The sequence below is a fragment of the Dryas octopetala genome, chromosome 4 (genome assembly GCF_963921425.1).
Source record: "Dryas octopetala chromosome 4, drDryOcto1.1, whole genome shotgun sequence".
Taxonomy (NCBI): domain Eukaryota; kingdom Viridiplantae; phylum Streptophyta; class Magnoliopsida; order Rosales; family Rosaceae; genus Dryas; species Dryas octopetala.
Window position 1 is genome coordinate 11076610 of NC_141369.1, and position 24983 is coordinate 11101592.

At 34.5% G+C, this 24983-nt stretch overlaps 1 protein-coding gene, 1 long non-coding RNA gene and 1 pseudogene across 2 annotated transcripts; all 3 read left to right on the forward strand.

Moving 5' to 3' along the window:
• Positions 1-5146: 5146 nt before the first annotated feature.
• LOC147286761 (uncharacterized) lies at positions 5147-5671 on the forward strand (annotated as a pseudogene).
• A 3966-nt stretch (positions 5672-9637) lies between these two features.
• Positions 9638-11601, forward strand: LOC147286762 (uncharacterized). Its single transcript, XR_015122014.1, has 4 exons — positions 9638-10051; positions 10259-10335; positions 10449-10540; positions 11326-11601. It is a non-coding gene; the product is annotated as an uncharacterized LOC147286762 (long non-coding RNA).
• Positions 11602-21903: 10302 nt separating this feature from the next.
• On the forward strand, positions 21904-24091 carry LOC147286763 (receptor-like protein 2). The gene is made up of 2 exons (XM_086240061.1): positions 21904-21957; positions 22086-24091. Exons 1-2 carry the CDS (start codon positions 21904-21906, stop codon positions 23967-23969), a joined length of 1938 nt encoding a protein of 645 aa, XP_086096187.1. The 3' UTR covers positions 23970-24091.
• Positions 24092-24983: the final 892 nt, after the last annotated feature.

Consider the following 24983-nt stretch of genomic DNA (forward strand, 5'->3'; position numbering starts at 1 on the left):
AATCCTATTGTGTTTTTTTAAAATTTTAAATCCTATAACTTACCCAATACCCTATACCTTAATACTATATTTCATAGTTGGTAATATGGTATATAACTATAGAAGCAATTTTGTTCAGAATTTTGGATTGCATGTCAAAACCTGATTGTCAAACAGGAGCTTGTATTTAGTAGTCTGCGAATGCAATTGCCTTTTCGTCTATACACAGTTGCAGTGTGAAACGATTTTTGGCCCAGTGATGAAGTTACCATTCTCTTGATGTTTGGTTCAAGAAAATGGTAACTTGGATCAACAAAATGGTAACTTACCAATTTTTGACAAAAAGTTACCATTTCTTGAGAAAAAAATCAAGAAAATGGTAACTTTGGTCAAGGTTGGGCTTGGTTACCACTTTCTTGATCGAAGTTACCATTTTCTTGATCGAACGATCAAGAAAGTGGTAACGTTTTTGCCCCACTGATTTGCTTACCAGTTTCTTGAGGATTGGTTCAAGAAAATGGTAACTTGGGTCAAGAAAATGGTAACTTACCATTTCTTGAGAAAAAGTTATCATTTCTTGAGAAAAATAATCAAGAAAATGATAACTTTGGTCAAGATTTGGCTTCGTTACCATATTCTTGACTGAGGTTACCATTTTCTTGATCGAACGATCAAGAAAGTGGTAACATTTTTTGCCCCACTGATTTGGTTACCATTTTCTTGATGTTTGGTTCAAGAAAATGGTAACTTGGATCAAGAAAATGGTAACTTACCATTTCTTGAGAAAAAGTTACCATTTCTTGAGAAAAAAAATCAAGATAATGGTAACTTTGGTCAAGGTTGGGCTTGGTTACCACTTTCTTGATCAAAGTTACCATTTTCTTGATCGAACAATCAAGAAAGTGGTAACGATTTTTTCTTGGCTGATTTGGTTACCATTTTCTTGAGGATTGGTTCAAGAAAATGGTAACTTGGACCAAGAAAATGGTAACTTACCATTTCTTGAGAAAAAATTACCATTTCTTGAGGAAAAAAATCAAGAAAATGGTAACTTTGGTCAAGGTTGGGATTGGTTACCACATTCTTGAACCAAGTTACCATTTTCTTGATCGAACGATCAAGAAAGTGGTAACGTTTTTTGCTTGGCTGATTTGGTTACCATTTTCTTGAGGATTGGTTCAAGAAAATGGTAACTTCAATCAAGAAAATGGTAACTTACCATTTCTTGAGAAAAAGTTACCATTTTTTGAGGAAAAAAATCAAGAAAGTGGTAACTTTGGTCAAGATTGGGCTTCGTTACCACATTCTTGAACCAAGTTACCATTTTCTTGATCGAATGATCAAGAAAGTGGTAACGTTTTTTGCCCCACTGATTTGGTTACCATTTCTTGAGGATTGGTTCAAGAAAATGGTAACTTACCATTTCTTGATAAAAAGTTACCATTTCTTGAGGAAAAAAATCAAGAAAATGGTAACTTTGGTCAAGATTGGGCTTGGTTACCATATTCTTGAACCAAGTTACCATTTTCTTGATCGAACGATCAAGAAAGTGGTAACGTTTTTTGCCTCACTAATTTGTTACCATTTTCTTGATGTTTGGCAAGAATATGGTAACTTTGATCAAGAAAATGGTAACTTACCATTTCTTGAGAACAAGTAACCATTTCTTGAGGAAAAAAATCAAAAAAATGGTAATTTTGGTCATGATTGGGCTTGGTTACCACATTCTTGAACCAAGTTACCATTTTCTTGATCGAACGATCAAAAAAGTGGTAACTTGGTTTGAGGCAAGGTTTTGGTTACCATTCTCTTGATGTTTGGTTCAAGAAAATGGTAACTTGGATCAAGAATATGGTAAGTTACCACATCTTGATCAAGAGTTACCATTATCTTGAGAGATGCATCAAAAAAATGGTAAAACTTGTTTACCAGTTCAGCAGGTTATCTATTTTTTTTTTTTTTTTTGCTGCAGGCATTCTATGCCTGCAGTCATTATAGAAGCTCCCAACAATCACCACAATGGGGTGAAGGATCACCACAAGAGGATGAAAGATCACCACAAAGGGGTGAAGGAAAGCTCAAATACGAACAGAGAACACAAATGAGAGAGAATGGAGGGAAGGGAGGGAGATGGAGAGAGGCAACTGTAATGAAGGTTGGAGGCAGGTGAGAGAGAGGTAGAGGCGAGTGGGATGAGGGGGAGGTGAGTCGACTCTCAAAATGGCGCTTAGAATCTGTGCTCTCTAGTCCTTCTCCACTACTCCTACAACAAAAACCCAAGATTGACTCTATTTAGAAGCTAGATTGCACCTACTTTATATCTTATGTGTTGAACAAAAAATTTGATAAATATATATTAATAATTATATTGTTACCCAACATAATTTCACTCTACTCATTTAGGAAATAGAGTTTTATTATTTAGAGTACGACTCATTCAAGATGGAATACATCTCTTACTTACAATCCCTTGGCTCAAGGGAATACCATTTGATCCCAATTGCAATGAAACCAACGTATCATTCTATAAGTGTTTGGATTTCCAATAGATAAAAGACTCATTGAAATGGAATTTATTTGCGATTGCGATTGCACCCATATTTTAGGTTGCCTACTTACCCATTGCAGGATCAAACCACACGTTGTTCTAAGCTTTTTAGAAATTAAATAGGTGAATGACCCATCTAAATGATTTGAGTAATTTGGGTAGGGTTTAGAGCCCTTAGATTTGATTTGAGAAATCATTTCAGGGACTTTCGTGTGTATAACTAAGTTCTGGAGAATTTGGACGGATTTGATTTAGAGTCGGTTGTACTTAAATTTAAATATAGGTTGCGTATGTATCCTTAGAGGAATCAAACCAAACGTAGTTCATAAAAGAATTTGACTTGGTTGGCTTTGTGCCACTTTGAAGTTGAATTTAGGATTTGGATTTGAGATCGAGATTTGGTTTTGTACCAATTTTAGGGAGATGATTTTGTACCGTTTGAGAAAATTGGTTTTGTACCAATTGAAAGAGATGGTTTTGTATTATTTGAGAGTTGTATTTGAGTTTTGGGATGGAAGAAATGTGCCCACTAATTATTTTTTATTAATTATTTATTAATTGACACATTTTATGTTTTTTAATGGGCGAATGAATTTAGGAAAGAAGTTTGTTTATTTTGTATGAATTATTTGTTAATTGGCAAATTTAAATTATTAATGGGTTCTCAAAGTTTGAACAAAAACCCATTAAATTTACGGGCTTGAAGGCTTAGTTTTGACCACTGCCCTTGTATTTATTAACCATGCAGTGAGCCCATGAAATTTGGGGTTGGCCTATAAGTTAACTTTGATGGCCTTTCCTGGACTTGGCGAACTCAACTCCCCGTCGTCTACAATAAAACTACTCCAATAGCCTTCCTTGGTGACTTGTAGGATTAATTGATTAATCTCATTTGAATGGCTAGGCACTTTTTTTTATATGTCAAAGATGGAAAAAACAAACATATTTCTTCTTTGGTCTCTCTGACCTAAATGGATTCCATTGCCACAATCTTTTTATGACTTAGCCAAGCATCCAATTATGCAAAGTCACATGGAGGAGATAGATACGGACCATGCTTGACTTCTGCTTATATATATTTCCTTTGTGGGGTTTAGCACAGAACTACCAGCTTGGAAAATTAATTTTGGGGGTTCAGATCAGAATCCCCATCTTGTGAGAGAATTGATTTATGGAGGGTTCAAATCAGAACCCCCCATCTCTTGAGAGATAATAGATTTATGGGGGAATCTTGAGAGAAAAATGATTTATTGAAAGCAATTTATGGGGGGTTCTGTTTCTGAACCCCCAACTCAAGAGATAGAACACCACCATAGGCCACTATCTTGAATTTGAGCTGCAACGGTACATCTTTTTTGAATCCTTACTGCTCTATTTATACACTACAAGAAAAAACAGTTTGGACGACGAACCTAGTTCCTCTCCCAAAGTTGATTTTTGGGCGATGAAATGTGTTCGTCGAGTGTTTGGTCGCCCAAACCATGACGCTCAAGAGTTTGGGCGATGAACTTTTCAATTTTGTCACCCAAAGCTACCTGGGGAGACAAATTTAGTTCGTCTCCTAAGGTAACTTTGGGCGACGAACATGTGGTTTGTCGCCCAAAGTTAAGCTTAGGCGACGAAATAATTCGTTGCCTAAACATACTTTAGGCGACGAATTAGTAGTTCCTCTCCCAAAGTATATTTAGACGACGAATTTTGAACAATTCTGTCGCCTAAACATACTTTGGGCAATGAATTAGTAGTTCCTCTCTCAAAGTATATTTAGGCGACGAACAATTCCGTCGCCTAAACCTATCAATTCTGTCGCCTAAACCAAAAAAAAAAAGCTTTTCATGTGAAGTTAATTAATCTGGTAGACAGAGTTAGCACAACAATTTGATTTCTTACTCTATTTGTAAATTAGTACTTAGGAGCTGCTCTGCAGGCATAAAAGTTGAGACTATTTTAATTTTTTCTTTTTTGGCCACTAAGTTGAGACTATGTTTCAATGAAAAACTATGGGTTCGTTTTAGTATCTATTCCTAAATATACCTTGATTCCTACTTTTATCCATGAATTAAATTTTAAAACTCTATTATCCGTAAATTTTGAAAAATTCCTGAACTTTTCTTTTTCTAAGTTAAACATATGGAATGGAACAACCCCAACGTATGAAACATCATATATATGCTTTTCTTTAGTAGCACCTCAGTAAAAAAAGCAATATCTAGCTGTTGATCACTTCCTCACAGATTGTGAATTGCTCTCTATATCCTTTAATTTTGTGACAATTCTTAGTGTAATTAGTACTATGAGCACTCTCTTGGTGATGGAAAATACCGTCCATGTGGTACAAGCACTATCTACCAATTTTCTAAGAATAATCATTAACAAGAAAACAACTTTGAAACTTGGACTGATGCTGATATATATCCCATATAGTAAATTAGTAAGAGTAGACTTTAAAATAAGCAGGTCCATAGATCTAATGACAGGTCTTCGCTTTGTTCTCTGTACTGGAAATCGCTTTCCACATAATCAAGCATCTTGAAACTTGTGATTAATTAGCAATCTACATCTAACACAAACATGGCCCATCCACAAAGAAACATGCTACTGCAGCCTGCAGATTAGCCAATGGCTCATGGCTTCTTTCTCATAATCATGATCTTAGTCTCTTCCATTGTTTCCACAAATATTCATGCATATGCATATATGCAACAAAACCGAACGCAGTTCTCTTCTGTCCTTGGCCCTTACTCTGTGTTCTCCCTCCTTTAATTGGACTTCCTTTAATTGCTGCAATTGGGACGACATCACTTGAAATAAGGATGGTTGGGTCACACATTTGTACTTACCCCGAAGGGACTCAAACTCAAAGCAGCTACTTTTTCCTCATTCTCACTTTCAAATCTCACCCATCTCACATACTTAAAAATCTCTCCCAGAATATATTCACTTTATGGTACACTCAATCAAATTGGATTCTTCTTTTCCTTAAAACATATTGAGACCCTTGATTTGAGCACTAATCTTCTTTCTAGAGAGCTACCGCTTTCTTTACCATCTCGTATTCGGACAGTGGATTTGTCCAGCAATCATTTCCATGGTGCAATTTCGTCTTCATTCTTCCGCCAAGCTAGAAATTGCATTACCTGTTAATTCGATCTACGGAGCCATTAATGATAGAGTTGTCAACCTTACCAACCTCGTAATCTTTGACCTCTACTCTAATCAATTGAGTGGCTTGCTCCCTCTCCATTTTGGGAAGCTCTCTTAAGTTAAAATTCTTGTTCCTTCATTTCAACAATCTAGAAGGTTCTTTGCCCCCATCTTTGATGAATTGCACAAGCCTTCTAGAAATACATCTAGGAAACAACAACTTGGAAGGCAACCTCTCTGCCCTTAATTTCTCCAAACTTAGTGAACTTAAAACTACGGATTAATAACTTCACTGGTATGTTTCCTATGTAACCAAGTTTGAATCTATGGTTGATTTAACACCCCTCCTCTCTAACTGTCTTCCTGTTTGATTAAATCATCTATCCTCTGATCACTCACGTTGTATTTGATTTACGAGTATGAGTTTGTGCATGGCTATGTTTAATTTTGTTAAGTGGATAGAGTACTTTCATGTTTATGGGATCAAGAAAATGGAAATACAGAGGAAGAGAAGGGGGTTGAAAAAATGTTTATTAATAAGGGTATTTTAGGCAATTGATTTATTAATTGTTGTAATTTTCATTCTATTATCTATATGTGTATGCAATTGGGCAGCATATCTTCTTGCGAAGAAGGTGCTTATATATGTTTCCCCAAGTACACATAGAGGTGGAAGAAGGGCCACTTTGGCTCTCTCATGTATTACTTCCAGATGTCAATTGATCATCCATAAATGAAGTATTTCTTGACAACAAAAAAAAAAATACAAAATTAATACAAAACATAAGTCGCAGACTCGCAATTAGTATATGTTTCATTTTTAAATAAGACACATTGAAAAATTAATCTCACAATATTTGCCGTAGAAAAAATCATTAAATTGAACCGGCCAAAACTTAAATAAATGATAAGATCCGTTGACTTTAGATATTAAATTTCAATGTTATTTTATTTTAACTATTAAAATATTTATGTCATTTTACTTTAGATATTAAATTTCAGTTTAGGCACCAACTTTAAAAAACATAGTTTTACTGAGCTGTGACTGTTAACTTTCTATTGATTTGTTTTTTCAGTGTTTGAAAAGCTTAAACTTTAATGTTTAGTCTATAGGTTATAGTACTTCATCTCCCAAGCCTAAATCAAAAACACTAAACTCTTATAAACTTTGAATGTTTATGAATTTCAAACAGTCACAACTGTATAGCAAACTGATTTATGACCTAATCCAAAATGTTTTGTTCTAGGTTAGTATCTAAACTAAAAAAAATTGGTGTCTTTCTGCTTTACCAAAAATCTATTGATATTTAGTATTTAATCTTAATTTTCTATAAAAGATAATGTCTGATGTAAGAAAATAACAACGTATGCACAATAGAAAATTAACTCATCTCACACGCATAAGAGCCACTTCAAGTATGTGAAATAGGAAAAGCCACTTGATGCATGCGGAAGTGTGTGTTGAAAGGCTAGTAAAACTATTAAATGAACATTATTTAATAGTAAAGAAAATGAGTTGAATGAGTTGGAATAAGTTAAAACAATAAAGAGTTTAATGATTTCTTGTTAATAACTTTTGCATATAAGTTCACTAAATTGTGCAATATTTTTCAATACATTAAATGTGATTTCCTTCCAAATAAAAAATACCTTAAATGTCAATAACTTTTACATGATATATTGATCATAATAAACTTACTCCTTTAACTTATGATAACCAAATATAAGTTTGTGTGTCTATAAGCGTAAAAAAAATCAATGTAAGGGCTTTCATGCATAAAACACTATCAATGCAAATACAAATTTGAGTTAATATGTAATGCTTCCTTATTTAGATATATATATTTAAGATATTGGAAAAATTAAAAGAAATTATATTTAATGTTAATACTAGGGGAGATTGAGGTTTCTCTTGATTAGCTCCATGGCAAGTGGGTGGCTTCCAAGAAGAGGAGGGTTCGCAACAGATAGTTATCAATTGATTTAAATGAATGTTCTTGATGATGATCTAGTTGATGTGTGCTTTTTGGTTTCTTGTTGGATTTAGTTTTTTGGTTGTTGTAAATCATTCCAAGCTAGCCTTATTTAGAAATATAATTTGTTGTTTATTGAGTTTGCGGTGTATATATGGCTGGAAATTGGCGTTGAATGTTAAATGCAATAATATCTATGGAAAGGTAATGCTAGAGTGCCCTAATAGTTGGTGCCCTAATGGTACTCTAATAAATTGGTAGGCTTTTCATGTTAGGCTTTTCATTAATGTAGTGCGGTGCTTCAAGAACTAGTAGTATCTATAGTAGTATACTCTGCTGTACTTGAACTCATTTTCGGCATTCAGTATTGCATTAATCTATATTTTTTAGTTCCAAACAAATTACTATGTCTAATTAAGGCTTAGTTTGTATTACTGTGAGAAAAAACAGCTGTGAATTTAAGTATAGTCAGCTGTAAACTAAAGCAGATGAATGTTTGTTAAACTATGTTTCCAAAAGCGCTATGAGTGCAAAAAGTGTTTGGTAAATTTTAATATAAAACTGTCGTATCTGTGTATAAATATTAAAATAGACATGATGCTGAAAGTGCTTGAAATGAGGGATAACCCTTTGTCATTTGAATAAAAATTGAGGGTATATTGAGCAACTTAAAATTTTTATTAATGAGGCCCACAATTTTCATTCACAACCATTTTGAATAGCATATGGATAACTACTTTTTAAAACTAGCACTACAATTTTTGCTTTTATTATCAAACATTAAAATTGTTGTGAGTGACCTATAATTATTATCTACAACAGTATTTGGTTGTCCAACTACAATCTCAAACGGGACTTAAAAAAGTTTATGTTCTTTAAAAAAAAAAAAAACAATATTTGGTTTTGGTAATCAAATTAATTTAAACAAACAAAAGAATCTAACCACCACCACCAGGCTGCAAGGCAAACTATACAAAGAGTACCATTACGTTAACAATGAATAGAAGTACCAATTTCAATCAGCATTGATGCCAATTCTAGAATATGAAAATCCTAAGATTTCCAATTCCATGAGCAAGTCCTTGGAATTTTAAGAGTCCAAAAACTTTCTTATCTTTCAAGTAATCGCTTTCACCCACTCCACCCAAGCATTCTTGTCATTCATGAGACTGACATAAACCACAAGTACTGCCTCAACAGGAAAGAGTCAAGAGACTTACTTCACAAACCACCAGGGTAAGAAAATAACTTGTCTGCATGTCCCAGTGATAAGGACAGGCTGGTGTCATGAGAGAGAGAGAGAGAGAGAGAGAGAGAGAGAGAGAGAGAGAGAGAGAGAGAGAGAGGGATACCAGCTCTGGGTATCCCCGGGACATGTAAGTCCCTCTCCAAGGGTAAACCTCCTAAGCCCCGAGTTATCACCTTGGTGCACATCCCCCCTAGAAACTTTAGCAACATAATGAGTTGAGAAGATTATCTACAATATTTGTTTCCAAACACTAAAATATTGTCATGAATCTCATGATAGTGCAAATTAGTGCCTACTCTAAAAATTGTTTCTACCTTTTAATAATATTTCGTTCCTTATAAGTAAGCAGTCATTTCTCTTCACAAACTCATTACGATTCGACACATATTGACATAATAAAGAATTAATCGATAAGAGAAAAAGAATTAGAAAAGTCAACACGTTATGGGGTTTTAAAAATGACCGGTTACATGTAACTTTTCTTCTAATCCTAAATGAAAATCCGAATTTTGGTAATGAGATTAGGCTGCCTTTTCTCTGCCAAAACAGGCCCTTCTAAATCATAAGAACTCAAGCCCCCACTCTAACGGTATAAACCGTCAAGACAAGGCAATTATGCCAACTAAGGACGTCGTCGTTGCAAGACAGCTTTTGCTGTTCACAACGCTCCCACTTTGCTTGCCTTGTATCCAGTAGTTCTTGCCTTAACCATATCACTCTACCCTTTCAGATTCTTACCAAGATATTTGTGTTTTGTGAATCAGACAGCACAGATATGGAAAATTGACTTACACATGATCATTTGATCATCACCACACACCAATCAGAAACTCAGAATTCATGTGAAAATAAAGCCCCCTTTTTTATTTTCTTTGCCTTTTAATTTTTTAAAAATTATTGTGCATTCTATATTGCTCCTTTCCTTGTTTCTTCTTGGGAATCAAAGAGAGATTTGGTGAATGGAGTCATATGGTTTTTTCTTTGTGAATGGTTTCTGTGGTTTTGTTGTGTGACCAAGCGGGTTTACTGTAAACAGGAAGTGCCTTCTAAGGAGACTGTCTGACCAAGCGGGTTACTGCTATCAAATGGAGACCGGCATCAACACGGCGTGAGCAAGAGAAGTGGGCTAGAGCAACTAAGGCTGCAACAGGAGGCAGTGTAAGTCAGATGTTTCATCAGTAACTAGAAGTCCCTTTGATAACCAGCCACTTGGTGATCTTGTCCAGAGGCTTTCAAGCTTTAGAGGCAAATAAGGGTTTTGCTCTTAGGAAAAAGGAAAATAGAACTTTCAGTTACATTAATCTAAATGTTACTTTGGAAGGATGCATCTTAGTTTTGTGCATCTCACTTAGAGCTAACCTGCAGGAAGTGATGTTTTGCGAAGGCGCTCTCGGGAGGACCCAAAAGTAGTGGCCGAGCAGTATAGGAAGCAGTATTTTAAGGTACTTCTCTGCAGTACCTGTCAACTAAATCATCTTGTTTTTGTCCATATTCATCCTCCTTTCTATAATTTAAGAAATAAATAATAATTTTCCTTTTGATTTTGCTATTATAGTTAAAGAAGAGGTTGCAAGTCCTTACACTGGGTATAGGTGGTGTTGGATTAGTTTCAGCTTATGTTTCATATTCCCCTGAAATTGCAGCTAGGTATGAACATTTCAGGGAACTTTTTTTTTTAAATAATTTCAACTGTAAATTACCAATATACTCCCACTAGTTCCTGTCATCCAACATCTGGGTTGTCAGGTTCATTTTGTACTTTGCCATCCTTCCCAGCGAACTGCATTGGAAATGTCTTAAGAAGATCTTCTTTCTACACGCTTTCTGTTTTTATCTTTTTTATTTTTAATCCTAAAAGTTCTTATGGCAGTCCTACGTGTATATTAAGAAAGTTTATAAGCTGATTGTATGAAGCTTCATATCACTATTAAATAAGCTAAAAATAAACTTTTACTTATTTTTACTAACAGAACAGAATAAGAAGAAATTTTGTTGAATACACTATGCAATTTGAGATGGTACATTTGGCTTCAGAGTGTTACATTTATTTGCTGGCTACTTTACTGCCCATGCTCATTTTATTGCATACTGAAGTGCAATAAAAGTTACTCCTTTTCATGATTTCACCATTAGGATAAGTCATGCCAGTTAAGCTTTTGAGCATTTGTAAGGTACAAAAAAAAATCCAAAACTTCTCTTTTTCGACCAATAGAATATTTCCTGACAGTTTTATTTGTGAGCATGTAACCAGTAGATATGTCCTGACTATTTCATTTATGAGCAAGTAGCCAACCCTGCTAATGTTTAGTGTTCCTGTTAATTCTATTTGGACAATTGCAATCTCTCAGGATGTCTGGTGATGTTTCATATAAATTTTTATAGATTATAATTTATTCATGAAATTGATGCTCATCTATCTCCTATACATTCAGCTATGGTGTTGGGTTGCTGGGTTCCATGGCTTACATGCGTATGCTGGGTAGTGGCGTGCATTCCATGGCAGATGGAGCAAGAGGACTTCTCAAGTATGTAATAAATGACTACTGGTGTTGTCTGATCTAAATGCATCAGCTGCATGTTTCGTACGTTAATTGTTCCTTTTATTTATGGTATATTGGTGAGCAGTTCAATTTGCAATTTGATTATCTTCTTTAAATACATGTAACAAGATGTTCAGAAAATTCACACAAATTACAACAACTTGCTAATTTCCCTGATTTCGCAATCAACTTATTGAAGCTTCACCTGAGGATGCCTGCTAGCACCACTAATGCCTTATGTTTCTAATGCCACAAGCCTGGGTTTAGGCTTTCTGTAAGCTTCCAATTTACAAATCGTGCTTGTAAGCTGCCAACCTTCAGTTCAAAATTTCCACTGCCTGCTGATTGTGTGAATTGTCTTTACATATTAGTAAAATATTGCTTCAATGAATGGTGTTTCAGTTTAGAGCTGTTTGTCATTAATTTTTCCTGCTTGTCTGAAAGGAAATAGAATGTGGGGGCTCATAAGCTCAAGAAGAATAATGACATTATATAGTGGTTACACTCATCAAGATTAGTGTACTGGATTTCTTTTGCTGCTTTTTTTCCGTATAACCGTACAAGAGTTGCAGTTAACAGCTATGGAGAGGCACGAATGATTCCCATCTCTCCCCCCCCCAAAAAAAAAAAAAAAAGAATTGTCATTTAACCGATGCTATTGGTTCCTGTTGTATTAGTCATGATCTTTAACAGGTGGAATGGGTAAATATCTGCTCTGGCATGTAACTGCACTCTTCTTCTTTGAAAGATACTTCTACAGATGGTTTGTGCAAATTAGAAAAACAGAAGCCTCGCAGCAGCAATTTAGTGATGATCAATTCATCATTTGAATGACTGTTTCTTTCTGATTTAGGTTTAGTTAGTTAATTAGAAACTTTTGTTAAGAAGCAATGTTGGATCTACTTAATATTGATTTAGGGCTGATTTAAGGCACAGTCTGTTCTCATAATTATGTCTTCGTTTTCTTTCCAAACTAATCTCTATTAAATGAAAGCATACATATATACTTAATTCTTTTCTCCTGAACTTTTCTTTTTCTAAGTTAAACGTATGGAATGGAACAACCCCAACGTATGAAACATCATATATATGCTTTCTTTAGTACCAACACAGTGAAAAAAGCAATATCTAGCTGTTGATCACTTCCTTACAGATTGTGAATTGCTCTCTATATCCTTTAATTTTGTGACTACAATTCGTAGTGTAATTAGTACTATGAGCACTATCTTGGTGATGGAAAATACCGTCCCGTCGATGTGGTACAAGCACTATCTACCAATAATATAAGAATAATCATTAACAAGAACACAACTTTGAAACTTGGATTGATGCTGATATCCCATATAGTAAGAGTAGACTTTAAAATAATCTGGTCCATAGATCCAATGACAGGTCTTCGCTTTGTTCTCTGTACTGGAAATCGCTTTCCACATAATCAAGCATCTTGAAACTTGTGATTAATTAGCAATTTACATCTAACACAAACAAGCCTTCTAAAAATACATCTGGGAAACAAAAAACTTGGAAGGCAATCTCTCTGTCCTTAATTTCTTTAAACTTAGTCAACTTAAAACTACGGATTAATAACTTCACTGGTATGTTTCCTATGTAACCAAGTTTGAATCTATGGTTGATTTAACACCCCTCCTCTCTAACTGTCTTCCTGTTTAATTAAATTAACTATCCACTGATCACTCACGTTGTATTTGATTTACAAGTATGAGTTTGTGCATAGCGATGTTTAACGTTGTTAAGTGGATAGAATACTTCCATGTTTATGGGATCGAGAAAAAGGAATAGAGAAGGGGGTTGAAAAAATGTTTATTAATAAGGGTATTTTAGGGATTTTAGGGGGTGAAAAAAGAAGATTAATTATTATTTCTTAAAATTTGATGTGAATGGGAATATAGGGTTGTAGCACTATTTCTATGGTAAAATGATACATATTTTTTTTGCTTTTGGATTAAGGTAAAATGGTATATTGAAAGGAATAGTACTATTTCCACCCACTTAATTGTCTTATTTTCTCACCCATATTATAATAAAAAATTTAACAACAAGTTCAGCCTTTTATCAAATGACCTTTAAGGACCTAGTTAAAAAGAAACAAATGAATTCATCCTACTCTATCCACCCATCTAAACTCCCTAAATCCTAAATTCATCTTGTTTCCATTTCTCATCTTGTAATATGGCCCTCATTTTTCATATATTTTTCGCAATTTTTTTTGGTATATACATCGCGCAGTAAATTGTTTGCTACATAGATCCACCAACCCAGTTTGCAGCGGGCACAACATCTAAATGAGAAAATTCTGATTTGCAGCAACACCCCAATATATGGTTTGTACAAATAATATATATCAATACACATATATATGAAACAAAGTCTCACAATAATATGCCCACCCTCTTAAAGAAGTGGAAAGTGAATGAAATTTGCGATTCACCCCCTCCCCACTTCCGCTAAAAATATGTGGAGAAAGAATGAAATTTATGATCAAATTTGTGATTAAGAAAAGTATAAGTTTGTAAGATGAATTTAAAGTTTTTATGAGTGAATAGAGTTAGGATTTATGAGAGAGAGAAAAAATGAAGGAAGAGAAGGGTGTGATGATCGATAAGATTGAAAGGTGGGAATAGTGCTTAAAGTTTCAATTTATATATTAGGGGTGTTTTAGGGATAATGGGTGGTGGGAAAAGAGGATGGTGTTTTTTTTTTTTTGGTTTTTTTTAAAATTTAATGGATGGTGAGAATATAAGGTGGGTGACAAAATAGAAAAAGAGGGTAGAAATAGTAGCACCCTATTGAAAGTAATATATGATAAGGTATTTTTTTTTTTTTTTTAATGGTGGATTGAACTCTGATCTTTTTTAAATAACAATACATAGAAAATTAGATCCATGGAATTGGGATAGTAATGGTCTACTTATGGCTGCTGCTTCACAAGGACGTACTAGTTGGTTTCTTTCTCTCCTATGGCCACTGAAATTTTGGCAGGCTGAAGGAGCTATATATTTTAGAGGAAGCTAGACTATATATTAATTGTTGTAATTTTTATCGGTGCCGAACGATGAGTCCATGTTAGACGTTCACACGGTGCAAACATTCGCATCTGAATCAAACTATATATATATATATATTTTTTTTTTTTTTTTTGAGATTATAGAAGAAGGGGAGGGTTCGAACCCAAATGTGTAGGAAGAGAACTTTTGACCTCGACCAACCAAGCCAACCCCAATTCACGAATCTAGACTACATATTAATTGTTGTAATTTTCATTCTATTATCTATATATGTATGCAATTGGAGCATATCTTCTTGCGAAGAAGGTGCTTATGTTTTCCCAAGTACACATAGAGGTGGAAGAAGGCCGGATCACGTTGGCTCTCTCATGTATTACTTCCGTATGTCAATATATATTGATCATCCATAAATGAAGTATTTCTTGACAACAAAAAAAAATTTAATACAAAATTAATACAAAACATAAGTCGCAATTAGTATAAGTTTCATTTTTAAATAAGACACGTTGAAAAATTAATCTCACAATATTTGCCGTAGAAAAAATCATTAGATTGAACTCGGCCACTTCAAGTATGTGAAATAGGGAGAGCCACTTAATGCACGCAGAAGCATGTGTTAAGAGGCTAGTAAAACTATTAAATGAGTCTTATTTAATAGTAAAAGAAAATGAGTTAAATGAGTTGAAATAAGTTAAAACAATAAAGAGTTTAATGCTGTCTTGTTAATTACTTTTGCCTATAAGTTCACTAAATTTTGCAATATTTTCAATACTTTAAATGTGATTTCCTTTCAAATAAAAAACACCTTAAATGTGATCGTCAATAACTTTTACATGATAAGTTGCTCTTAATAAACTTACTCCTCCAACTTATGATAACCAAATATAAGTTTGTGTGTCTATAAGCGTAAGAACAATCAATGTAAGAGCTTTCATAAAACACTATCAATGCAAATAAAAAATTAAGTTGATATGTAATGATTCATTTTTTAGATATATATATATATTTATGATATTGGAAAAAATTAAAAGAAATTACAGTTAATGTTACTACTAGCTAGGGGAGGTTGAGGGTTCCTCTTGATCGACTCCGTGGCAAGTGGGTGACCTTGCCCACCCGACCAAATTCGGGCATTGGGTTAATGTTATCTGGACCTGGCTGACGCTTTTGACAATGACGAGTGGTGGGTCGGAAGTGTAACTGGGAAGAGAGGGTCGAGTTACTTTGTTTTATTTGAGATCACTGGGGATGAGATTACTTACCCTGTCGAGAGGTTGAGGGTTCATCTTGATTGGAGGCATGAGAATTGGGTGGCTTCAAACAAGAAAAGGTTCACCGCAGCAATCTGATGATGAACAATTGATCATATGAATGAATGTTTTTTTCCGATTTCTTAAGGTTTAGTTATTTAGTTTTACTAATATCTGAGTTTTACAAAGATCTCTTATTTGATATTATCAAATCTTCTTGTTTCTAAATAGTTTTGTTTTCTTTGTTCTCTTAATCACAATCTTAGTATTGCAGCCTAAAACTTCTTGGGCATGTAACCAAGTTTGAATAAATCAACTATCCTCTCACTCACATTGTATTTGATTTAGGAGTATGAGTTTGTGCATGGGTTTAAATGTTGTTAAGTGGATAGAGTTTAATGTTTATGGGAGACAAAGAAAATACAGAGAAAGAGAAGAGGTGGAAAAAATGTTTATTAATAAGGATATTTTAAGGTATTAGGGGATGAAAAAAGAAGATTATTATTTCTTAAAATTTGATGTGAATGGGAATATAAGGGTGGGTGGAGAAATAGGATATGAGTGAGAATAGTAGCACTATTTCTATGGTAAAATGATATATATATATATATTTTTTTTCTTTTTTTGATTAAGGTAAAATGGTATATTGAAAGAATAGTAAATTATTTAAAACCAGATATTATGCCCCCAGCGCTAGGCAATGGTATTGAGTACTTAATGTCATTTTTATAACAGCCGAGCACTGCAAGAAGCACTTGACTCTGCTTCCTCGATCCGCCTAGTTTTTGACCCCATCTGCAACAGGTTACCTCATACCCTCCTAAAATGAAGACAAAATCTCATAGTTAAAATATAACATAAAACTGACATGGAGGCCCTCCTCTTCAGATCTAATGATCGACAAGTCTTCGCTTTGGTCTCTATATTAATTGGAAATGATTTCAACGTATTGAGGGATTTGGAAAAGTTGTATATTAAGCTAGCATTAACGTTTTGAGGGGTTTGGAAAATTTGTGTTAAGCATCATATCAAGTCAAAAAAGAAAAAAAATATAAAATCTTTTTCTTTTGACTTTGCTTCTAACTCTTCAATGTATTGAGGGGTTTGGAAAAGTTGTATTAAGCTAGCATTAACGTTTTGAGGGGTTTGGAAAATTTGTGTTAAGCATCATATCAAGTCAAAAAAGAAAAAAAAAAATATAAAATCTTTTTCTTGACTTTGCTCCTAACTCTTCAACGTATTGAAGGGTTTGGAAAAGTTGTATTAAGTTAGCATTAATGTTTTGAGGGGTTTGAAAAATTTGTGTTAAGCATCATATCAAGTCAAAAAAGAAGAAAAAAATACAAAATCTTTTTCTTTTGACTTTGCTTCTAACTCTTCAACGTATTGAAGGGTTTGGAAAAGTTGTATTAAGCTAGCATTAACGTTTTGGGGGGTTTGGAAAATTAATTTGTGTTAAGCACTTAAGCATCATATCAAGTCAAAAAAGAAAAAAAAATATAAAATCTTTTTGTTTTGACTTTGCTGCTTCGAACTCTTTAATTTAATTGTTCCAATATATATACAAACTAATTGTGATGAGCAATCTAAATATTCCATAAACATGGCCCAAAACAAACGAGACTAGCTAAGAACAAAGCTGACATCAATATTAATGAGGTTTTTCAATCATTTGTTACTGTCTTGGTGTTGAAAGTAAAAATCTCAACTTGCATAACAAAATATAAGGTCTTACGTACACCTCTTTACTTTTTACCAATTGATTTTAAATAAGTGTGTCTCTTCACTTTTTAGCTGAGATACATATATTTTCAAATTTTAAACAATATACAAGATTGACTCTATTTATTTTTCTTTCTTTTTTTTGTCAGAAAGTAACATTTCATTAAAGAAGCCCAAAAGGAAAAATATTACAAGAGGGGTGCTTTTCCGACCACCCTAAACTGTTGAGTTGACCACCCTATTTCAAAATTTCAATTTTACCTTTAAAACAAAAAAAATTCAATTTTGTTCGTTGGGTCATTCGATAATTATCTACCGAAATATTTGTGGTTCTTCAACAGTTATCTGCTGAACATTGGTAGATTATTCGGTGGATAACCACCTAATGGAGATGAAAAAGGCATTTGACAGTTATTTGTCGAAATGTTTATATTTATTCGACACTTATCTGCCGAACATTGGTGGATGTTTCGATAGATAACCACCGAATGGATCTGGATGATTTATCATGTTTTTGCAATAAAGGGTAAAATAAAAAAAAGTTAGGTAAAATATGTTAGGGTGGTCAACTCAACAACTGAGGGTGGTCTGCATAACCTCACTCATATTACAATCATGAAGGCCCAAGAGGCACAAGCCCAGCAAACACCACACAGAAAAAGTACAAAGATAAAAGAGATTAAAACATAAAGTTCCCAAGAACATTTGCATGAACCCTATCCAAACACAAATCCTGAAAGAGAAGCAAGTCCCACCATCTAAGCACAGCCCTAGTCCAAAAACATCAACCATCTCCATCATTGAAACACAGAAAACCAAGCAAGACCCGCAACCACCAAAGAGAGACAAGAGAACCGAAGTACTACATAAAGGAATTGAGAAAAATTGAGGTGTTTCCACCTACACATAATCCGATTGGGGAACGAAAAATCGCTTTAAGGTGGTAGTTACAAATGCTACAATGGTCCACCAACTCCAAGTGAGGAAACCACAAATGATTCCAACAAGGGCTTGAGATCTGGGTGGGCTTGGATAAGGAAACAAAGGCAAAAACAAAAGGGAAATAGAGTAGGAACTATGAGAAGAGGGGAGAAAATAAAATGAGAGAAGCACAAAGAAAAAAGAGGATGCAATACCTCTAGATCTGAGCATATAGCTCAAACAATCACCACAATAGGGTGAAGGATCACCACAAGAGGATGAAAGATCACCACAAAGGGGTGAAGGAAAGCTCAAATACGAAAAGAGAACACAAATGAGAGAGAATGGAGGGAAGGGAGGGAGATGGAGAGAGGCAAGTGTGATGAAGGTTAGAGGCAGGTGAGAGAGAGGGAGAGCGAGTGGGATGAGGGGGAGGGGTGAGTCGACTCTCAAAACGGCGCTTAGAATCAGTGCTCTCTAGTCCTTCTCATCCACTACTCCTACAACAAAAACCCAAGATTGACTCTATTTAGAAGCTAGATTGCACCTACTTTATATCTTATGTGTTGAACAAAAAATTTGATAAATATATATTAATAATTATATTGTTACCCAACATAATTTCACTCTACTCATTTAGGGAATAGAGTTTTATTATTTAGAGTACGACTCATTCAAGATGGAATACATCTCTTACTTACAATCCCTTGGCTCAAGGGAATACTATTTGATCCCAATTGCAATGAAACCAACGGATCATTCTATAAGTGTTTGGATTTCCAATAGATAAAAGACTCATTGAAATGAAATTTATTTGCGATTGCGATTGCACCCATATTTTAGGTTGCCTACTTATCCATTACAGGATCAAACCACACGTTGTTCTAAGCTTTTTAGAAATTAAATAGGTGAATGACCCTTTTAAATGATTTGAGTAATTTGGGTAGGGTTTAGAGCCCTTGGATTTGATTTGAGAAATCATTTCAGTGACTTTCGTGTGTATAACTAATTTCTGGAGAATTTGGACGGATTTGATTTAGAGTCGGTTGGACTTAAATTTAAATATAGGTTGCGTACGTATCCTTAGAGGAATCAAACTGAACGTAGTTCACAAAAGAATTTGACTTGGTTGACTTTGTGCCACTTTAAAGTTGAATTTAAGATTTGGATTTGAGATCGAGATTTGGTTTTGTACCAATTTTAGGGAGATGATTTTGTACCATTTGAGAAAGTTTGTTTTGTACAAATTGGAGAAAGATGGTTTTGTACCATTTGAGAAAATTGGTTTTGTACCATTTGAGAGTTGTATTTGAGTTTTGGGATGGAAGAAATGTGCCCACTAATTATTTTTTATTAATTATTTATTAATTGACACATTTTATTTTTTTAATGGGCGAATGAATTTAGGAAAGAAGTTTGTTTATTTTGTACCAATTATTTGTTAATTGGCAAATTTAAATTATTAATGGGTTCTCAAAGTTTGAACAAAAACCCATTAATTTTAGGGGTTTGAAGGCTTAGTTTTGACCACTGCCCTTGTATTTATTAACCATGCGGTGAGCCCATGAAATTTGGGGTTGTCCTATAAGTTAACTTTGGTGGCCTTTCCTGGACTTGGCGAACTCCACTCCCCGTCTACAATAAAACTACTCCAGCAGCCTTCCTTGGTGACTTGTAGGATTAATTGATTAATCTCATTTGAATGGCTGGACCCTTTTTTCTATATGTCAAAGATGGAAAAAACAAATAACATATTTCTTCTTTGGTCTCTCTTATCTAAATGGATTCCATTGCCACAATCTTTTTATGACTTAGCCAAGCATCCAATTATGCAAAGTCACATAGAAGAGAAGCGGACCATGCTTGACTTCTGCATATATATATATATATATATATATTTTCTTTGTGGGGTTTAGCACAGAACTACCAGCTTGGAAAATTAATTTTCCATCTCTTGAAAGATGATAGATTTATGAGAGGATTTTGAGAGAAAAATGATTTATTGAAAGCAATTTATGGGGGGGTTCTGTTTCTGAACCCCCAACTCAAGAGATAGAACACCACCATAGGCCACTATCTTGAATTTGAGCAACAACCGTACATCTTTTTTCAATCCTTCCTCCTCTATTTATAGAGTCCATGGGAAGCCTAAGTGATGAGATCAAATGGGGATGAAATAACTCTCTTTGTTTAAATTTAATCTCATCTGATAAGAAATAATTAAGCTTCCAGATAAATCCACATTTTCTCAGTTTCCAACCTGTTTTCATTTGAAATTAATGTGGCACATGGTACATGAGAATCCAATCTCAACCTCAACCTTTGTATTTTTTTTTTTTTTTTTACAATTCAACACTATGTTTTTCAGTTTTTTCTTTTGGGGGCTGATTTAAGGCACAATTTGTTCTTATAATTCTGTCTTATTTTTCTTTCCAAACTATTCTCTATTAAATGAAAGCATACATACTTAAACATTTTTTTCTCCAGCGCCACTTTTCTTTCTCTATGTTAAACATATGGAACAACCCCAACATCTGAAACATCATATATATGCTTTCTTTAGTACCAATAGTCATGGAATGATTACTAATTCAGTACTAACTTAATTCAAATTCCAAGACATCCCACAAAGTATAAGTATAACACATCCCTTGTAGAATTATAAATTTAAAACTATAAAGCATATCCATTAAGTACATAACACGCTCAGTTATATCATACTATATATAAATATACATTATTTATACCTTTAGTTTTCCTTGTAAAAATACTGTTGGAAAACGAGAATAATATACCACAGAATAAAATTGTTACTCACTTATTAAGGTGTCATTATTTTTCAGTGAAACATGCAATATCTAGCCGTCCATCACTTCATCACAGATTGTTGCTCTCTATTTCTGTCTCTATCCTTTAATTTTGTGAGAATTAATTCGTAGTGTAATTAGTACTATGTGCACAATCGTGGTGGTGGCAAGGAAAATACCCTCCATATATGTGTGCCAACTGCCAAGCACTATCTTTACGAATAATCATTAACAAGAAAACAACTTTCAAACCTGGACTGATAATTCTTATATCCCATAGAGTACGTCATAGTAGACTTTAAAATAAGCAGGTCTTCAGATCCAATCACAGGTCTCCGCTTTGTTCGATGTACTGGAAATTTCGTTCCACATATTCTTAATTAATTTGCCAATTTGGAAGTGATTTTTTGTTGTTTAATCAAGCATCATTTTCAAGTCGAGGAGAAAAAAAAAAAAAAAAAACTTTTTTCTTGTCTCTGATTCCAACTCTTTATAAACTTGTGATTAGTAATCTAAATCTAACACAAAGAAACATGCTAGTGCAGCCTGCAAATCACCCAATGGCTCATGGCTTCTTTCTCATGATCATATTCTCTTCCATGGTTTCAACAAATATTCATGCATATGCATGCAACCAAACTGAGCGCACCGCTCTTCTGTCCTTCTCCCTCGCTCTGTCTTCTCCTTCCTTTAATTGGACGTCCTTTAATTGCTGCAATTGGGATGGCATCACTTGTAATAAGGATGGTTGGGTCACACATTTGCACTTACCCTCCAAAGGACTCAAACTCAAAGCAGGTACTTTTCCCACATTCTCACAATCACTTTCAAATCTCACACATCTCAAATACTTGAATCTCTCCCAGAATTCACTTTATGGTACACTTGATCAAACTGGATTCTTCTTGTCCTTGAATCGCCTTGAGATCCTTGATTTGAGCTCTAACTTTCTTTCTGGAGAACTACCGTTTTCTTTACCATTTTGTATTCAGACAGTGAATTTGTCCAATAATCATTTCCATGGTGCAATTTCATCTTCATTCTTCCGACAAGCTAGGAATTTGACTAGCTTCAGTGTTAGCAACAATACCATCTCAGGTTCTATCCCAACCTCTATTTGTCTCCACTCTTGTCCCTTGATTAAGCTATTTGATTTTTCCTTCAATAGATTCAATGGCAGTATCTCTCGTGGACTAGGGGAGTGTTCCAAACTCCAAGTTTTTCGTGCTGGTCACAATAACTTCTCAGGAATACTTCCAGAAGATATGTATAATGCTACCAAACTTGAAGAAATTGCATTACCTTTTAATTCTCTCTACGGAGCCCTTAATGATAGAGTTGTCAACCTCACCAACCTCATAATCTTTGACCTCTACTCTAATCAATTGAGTGGCGTCCTCCCTCTCCATTTTGGGAAGCTCTCTAAGTTGAAATTCTTGCTCCTTGATTTGAACAATCTAGAAGGTTCTTTGCCCCCTTCTTTGATGAATTGCACAAGCCTTCTAGAGATACATCTGGCAAGCAACAACTTGGAAGGCAACATCTCCACCCTTAATTTCTCAAAACTTAGTCAACTTACTAAACTTGACCTGCGGTCAAATAACTTCATTGGTATGTTTCCAGCAAGTCTTTACTCATGCAAGTCCCTGAAAGCAATTCGACTGAGTTATAACAATCTAGAGGGACAAATACAACCTGAGATTCTTTCATTGAAATCTCTGTCCTTCCTCTCCCTTTTTGCCAACAGACTGACTAATGTCACAGGAGCACTCAAGATATTAGTGGGTTGCAAAAGTCTCGTATTCCTATCATATGGTACAAATTTTGTAGGGGAGAAAATGCCGCCAGCTAATGATATTGGCATGGTTGATTATGATGGTTTCAAAAACCTTAGAGTATTGAATTTGAATAACTGTGGGCTCACTGGTGAAATACCTGTATGGTTGTCTAAGCTCAAGAAGCTTGAGATCTTGACACTGAGTAATAATAGAATCACAGGGTCACTTCCTAGTTGGTTGGGGAACCTTCCAAGGCTCTTTTCGATAGATTTGGAATCCAACCTAATTTCAGGTGAATTTCCAAAGGAACTTTGCAGACTACCCATGTTGGTATCTAAACAAATTGCAGCTCATGTAGATGATAATTATCTTGAATTGCCTATCTTCGACCAGACTGTGGGTGGAATATATCGACAGTTCAATTATTTGTCTAACTACCCACCATTCATAAACCTACCGAACAATAGCATCAATGGCAGCATACCTACCGAGATCGGCCAATTGCAGCTTCTCCATTACTTGAATCTTTCCTTCAACCGCTTCTCCGGCATAATTCCAGACCAAATATCAAACCTCAAAAACTTGGAGCAATTGGATCTCTCCATGAATCACTTGTCTGGGACAATTCCAGCATCAGTGGCAACTCTTAATTTCTTGTCTTATATCAATGTCTCGTACAATAATCTTGAAGGACCAATACCAACAAGCACTCAGCTCCAAGGCTTGAATGCCTCTGCATTTGAGGGGAACCCCAAACTTTGTGGTGACCCGCTTCCAAATGAGTGTGGATCAACCAGTGGCGTTGATGTAGATACAAAGAATAGCCAAGACGTAAACAGTACGCATCGGATTCCATGGTTTTATATTTCTGTTGCACTTGGATTCATTACAGGATTTTGGGGAGTGGTTGGTCCTTTGATGCTCAAGAAGACATGGAGATATGCATATTTCCAATTCCTAGATAAGGTACAGGATAGGCTCTATGTGATCATAGCGGTGCGTATGACCAGGATGAAGAGAAGGCTTCATTAGAACTTAGAAGGTACATCGCACCTTCCTACTTTATGGTTTATATTTTTCAGTTTGTTTTGCTTGTCGGCTAATGTAATGCACTGTTTTTCTCATAATACTACCCTCAGATTGATTTTGTGTGCCTGTTTTATTTAATAAAATTATTTTAGCCTAACCCATTTTTAGAATTTAGTATTTAATACTAAATCCTCTTTCTGACTTAAATGAAATGAAACAAAAAATAAAAAATGAACAGAAACATATTTAAATGAATCTAACAAAAGTCTCGTAATCCATCTCTAACGTACTAACTACTATGTATCTTGTAAACAATTTTATGGATAAAACAAGGAAGCCAATTAAGTTGTGTAAAGTTAAGAATCTTTAGTAAAAATTGTATATTTAATCACTCAACACAGAGAAATGAGGTTTTTTCCCTCCAAATGACAAAGGATATATGCCTTTCACTCTCTATGGGTATGATGGATACAAGTAACAATATCATCAGAAATACAATACTCTCATTCTCATTCCAGTTGTGCCATATTATAATATAGTACATGTGCGTCCACTCACAAAATTTTGTTGTATGTGACGAAATTTAAATGAACTCCCTTTTCCAATAAATTCTCCTAAAATTTCTTAATTCAATATCATAAAGCTCACATATTAGACTTTCATTCAGTTTCCATATATTAAACTTAAAAATCATGCTCTCTCTCATATAGTCATATCCAAGAATTCAACCATTTTATGAAACCATCATAGCTCTATTCTACAAATAACAATGCCTACTCCATTCTAATTCAGTGCATGGATAAACATCATAAAACTAGATTTAGCAATGCACTAACATGATATTCGAATACTACATCCTTAATTATCATAAGAATTACTTATTCAACTTTCTTTCTATGAAGCTCTGTATGAATTGAAATATTACGAGCAATTAGTATATTGATAGTATGAATATGAAAGAATGATGAAGGTCTCTCTGCTTCTTTTTACATCCATGATCTTCCTCTCTCTTCTCTT

Coding starts and splice junctions, on each gene's coding strand:
- LOC147286763 (XM_086240061.1), top strand. CDS start 21,904: ATGGTTGGGTCACACATTTGCACTTACCCTCCAAAGGACTCAAACTCA. Junction 21,958..22,085: donor AGGACTCAAACTCAAAGCAG/GTACTTTTCCCA, acceptor AATCGCCTTGAG/ATCCTTGATTTGAGCTCTAA.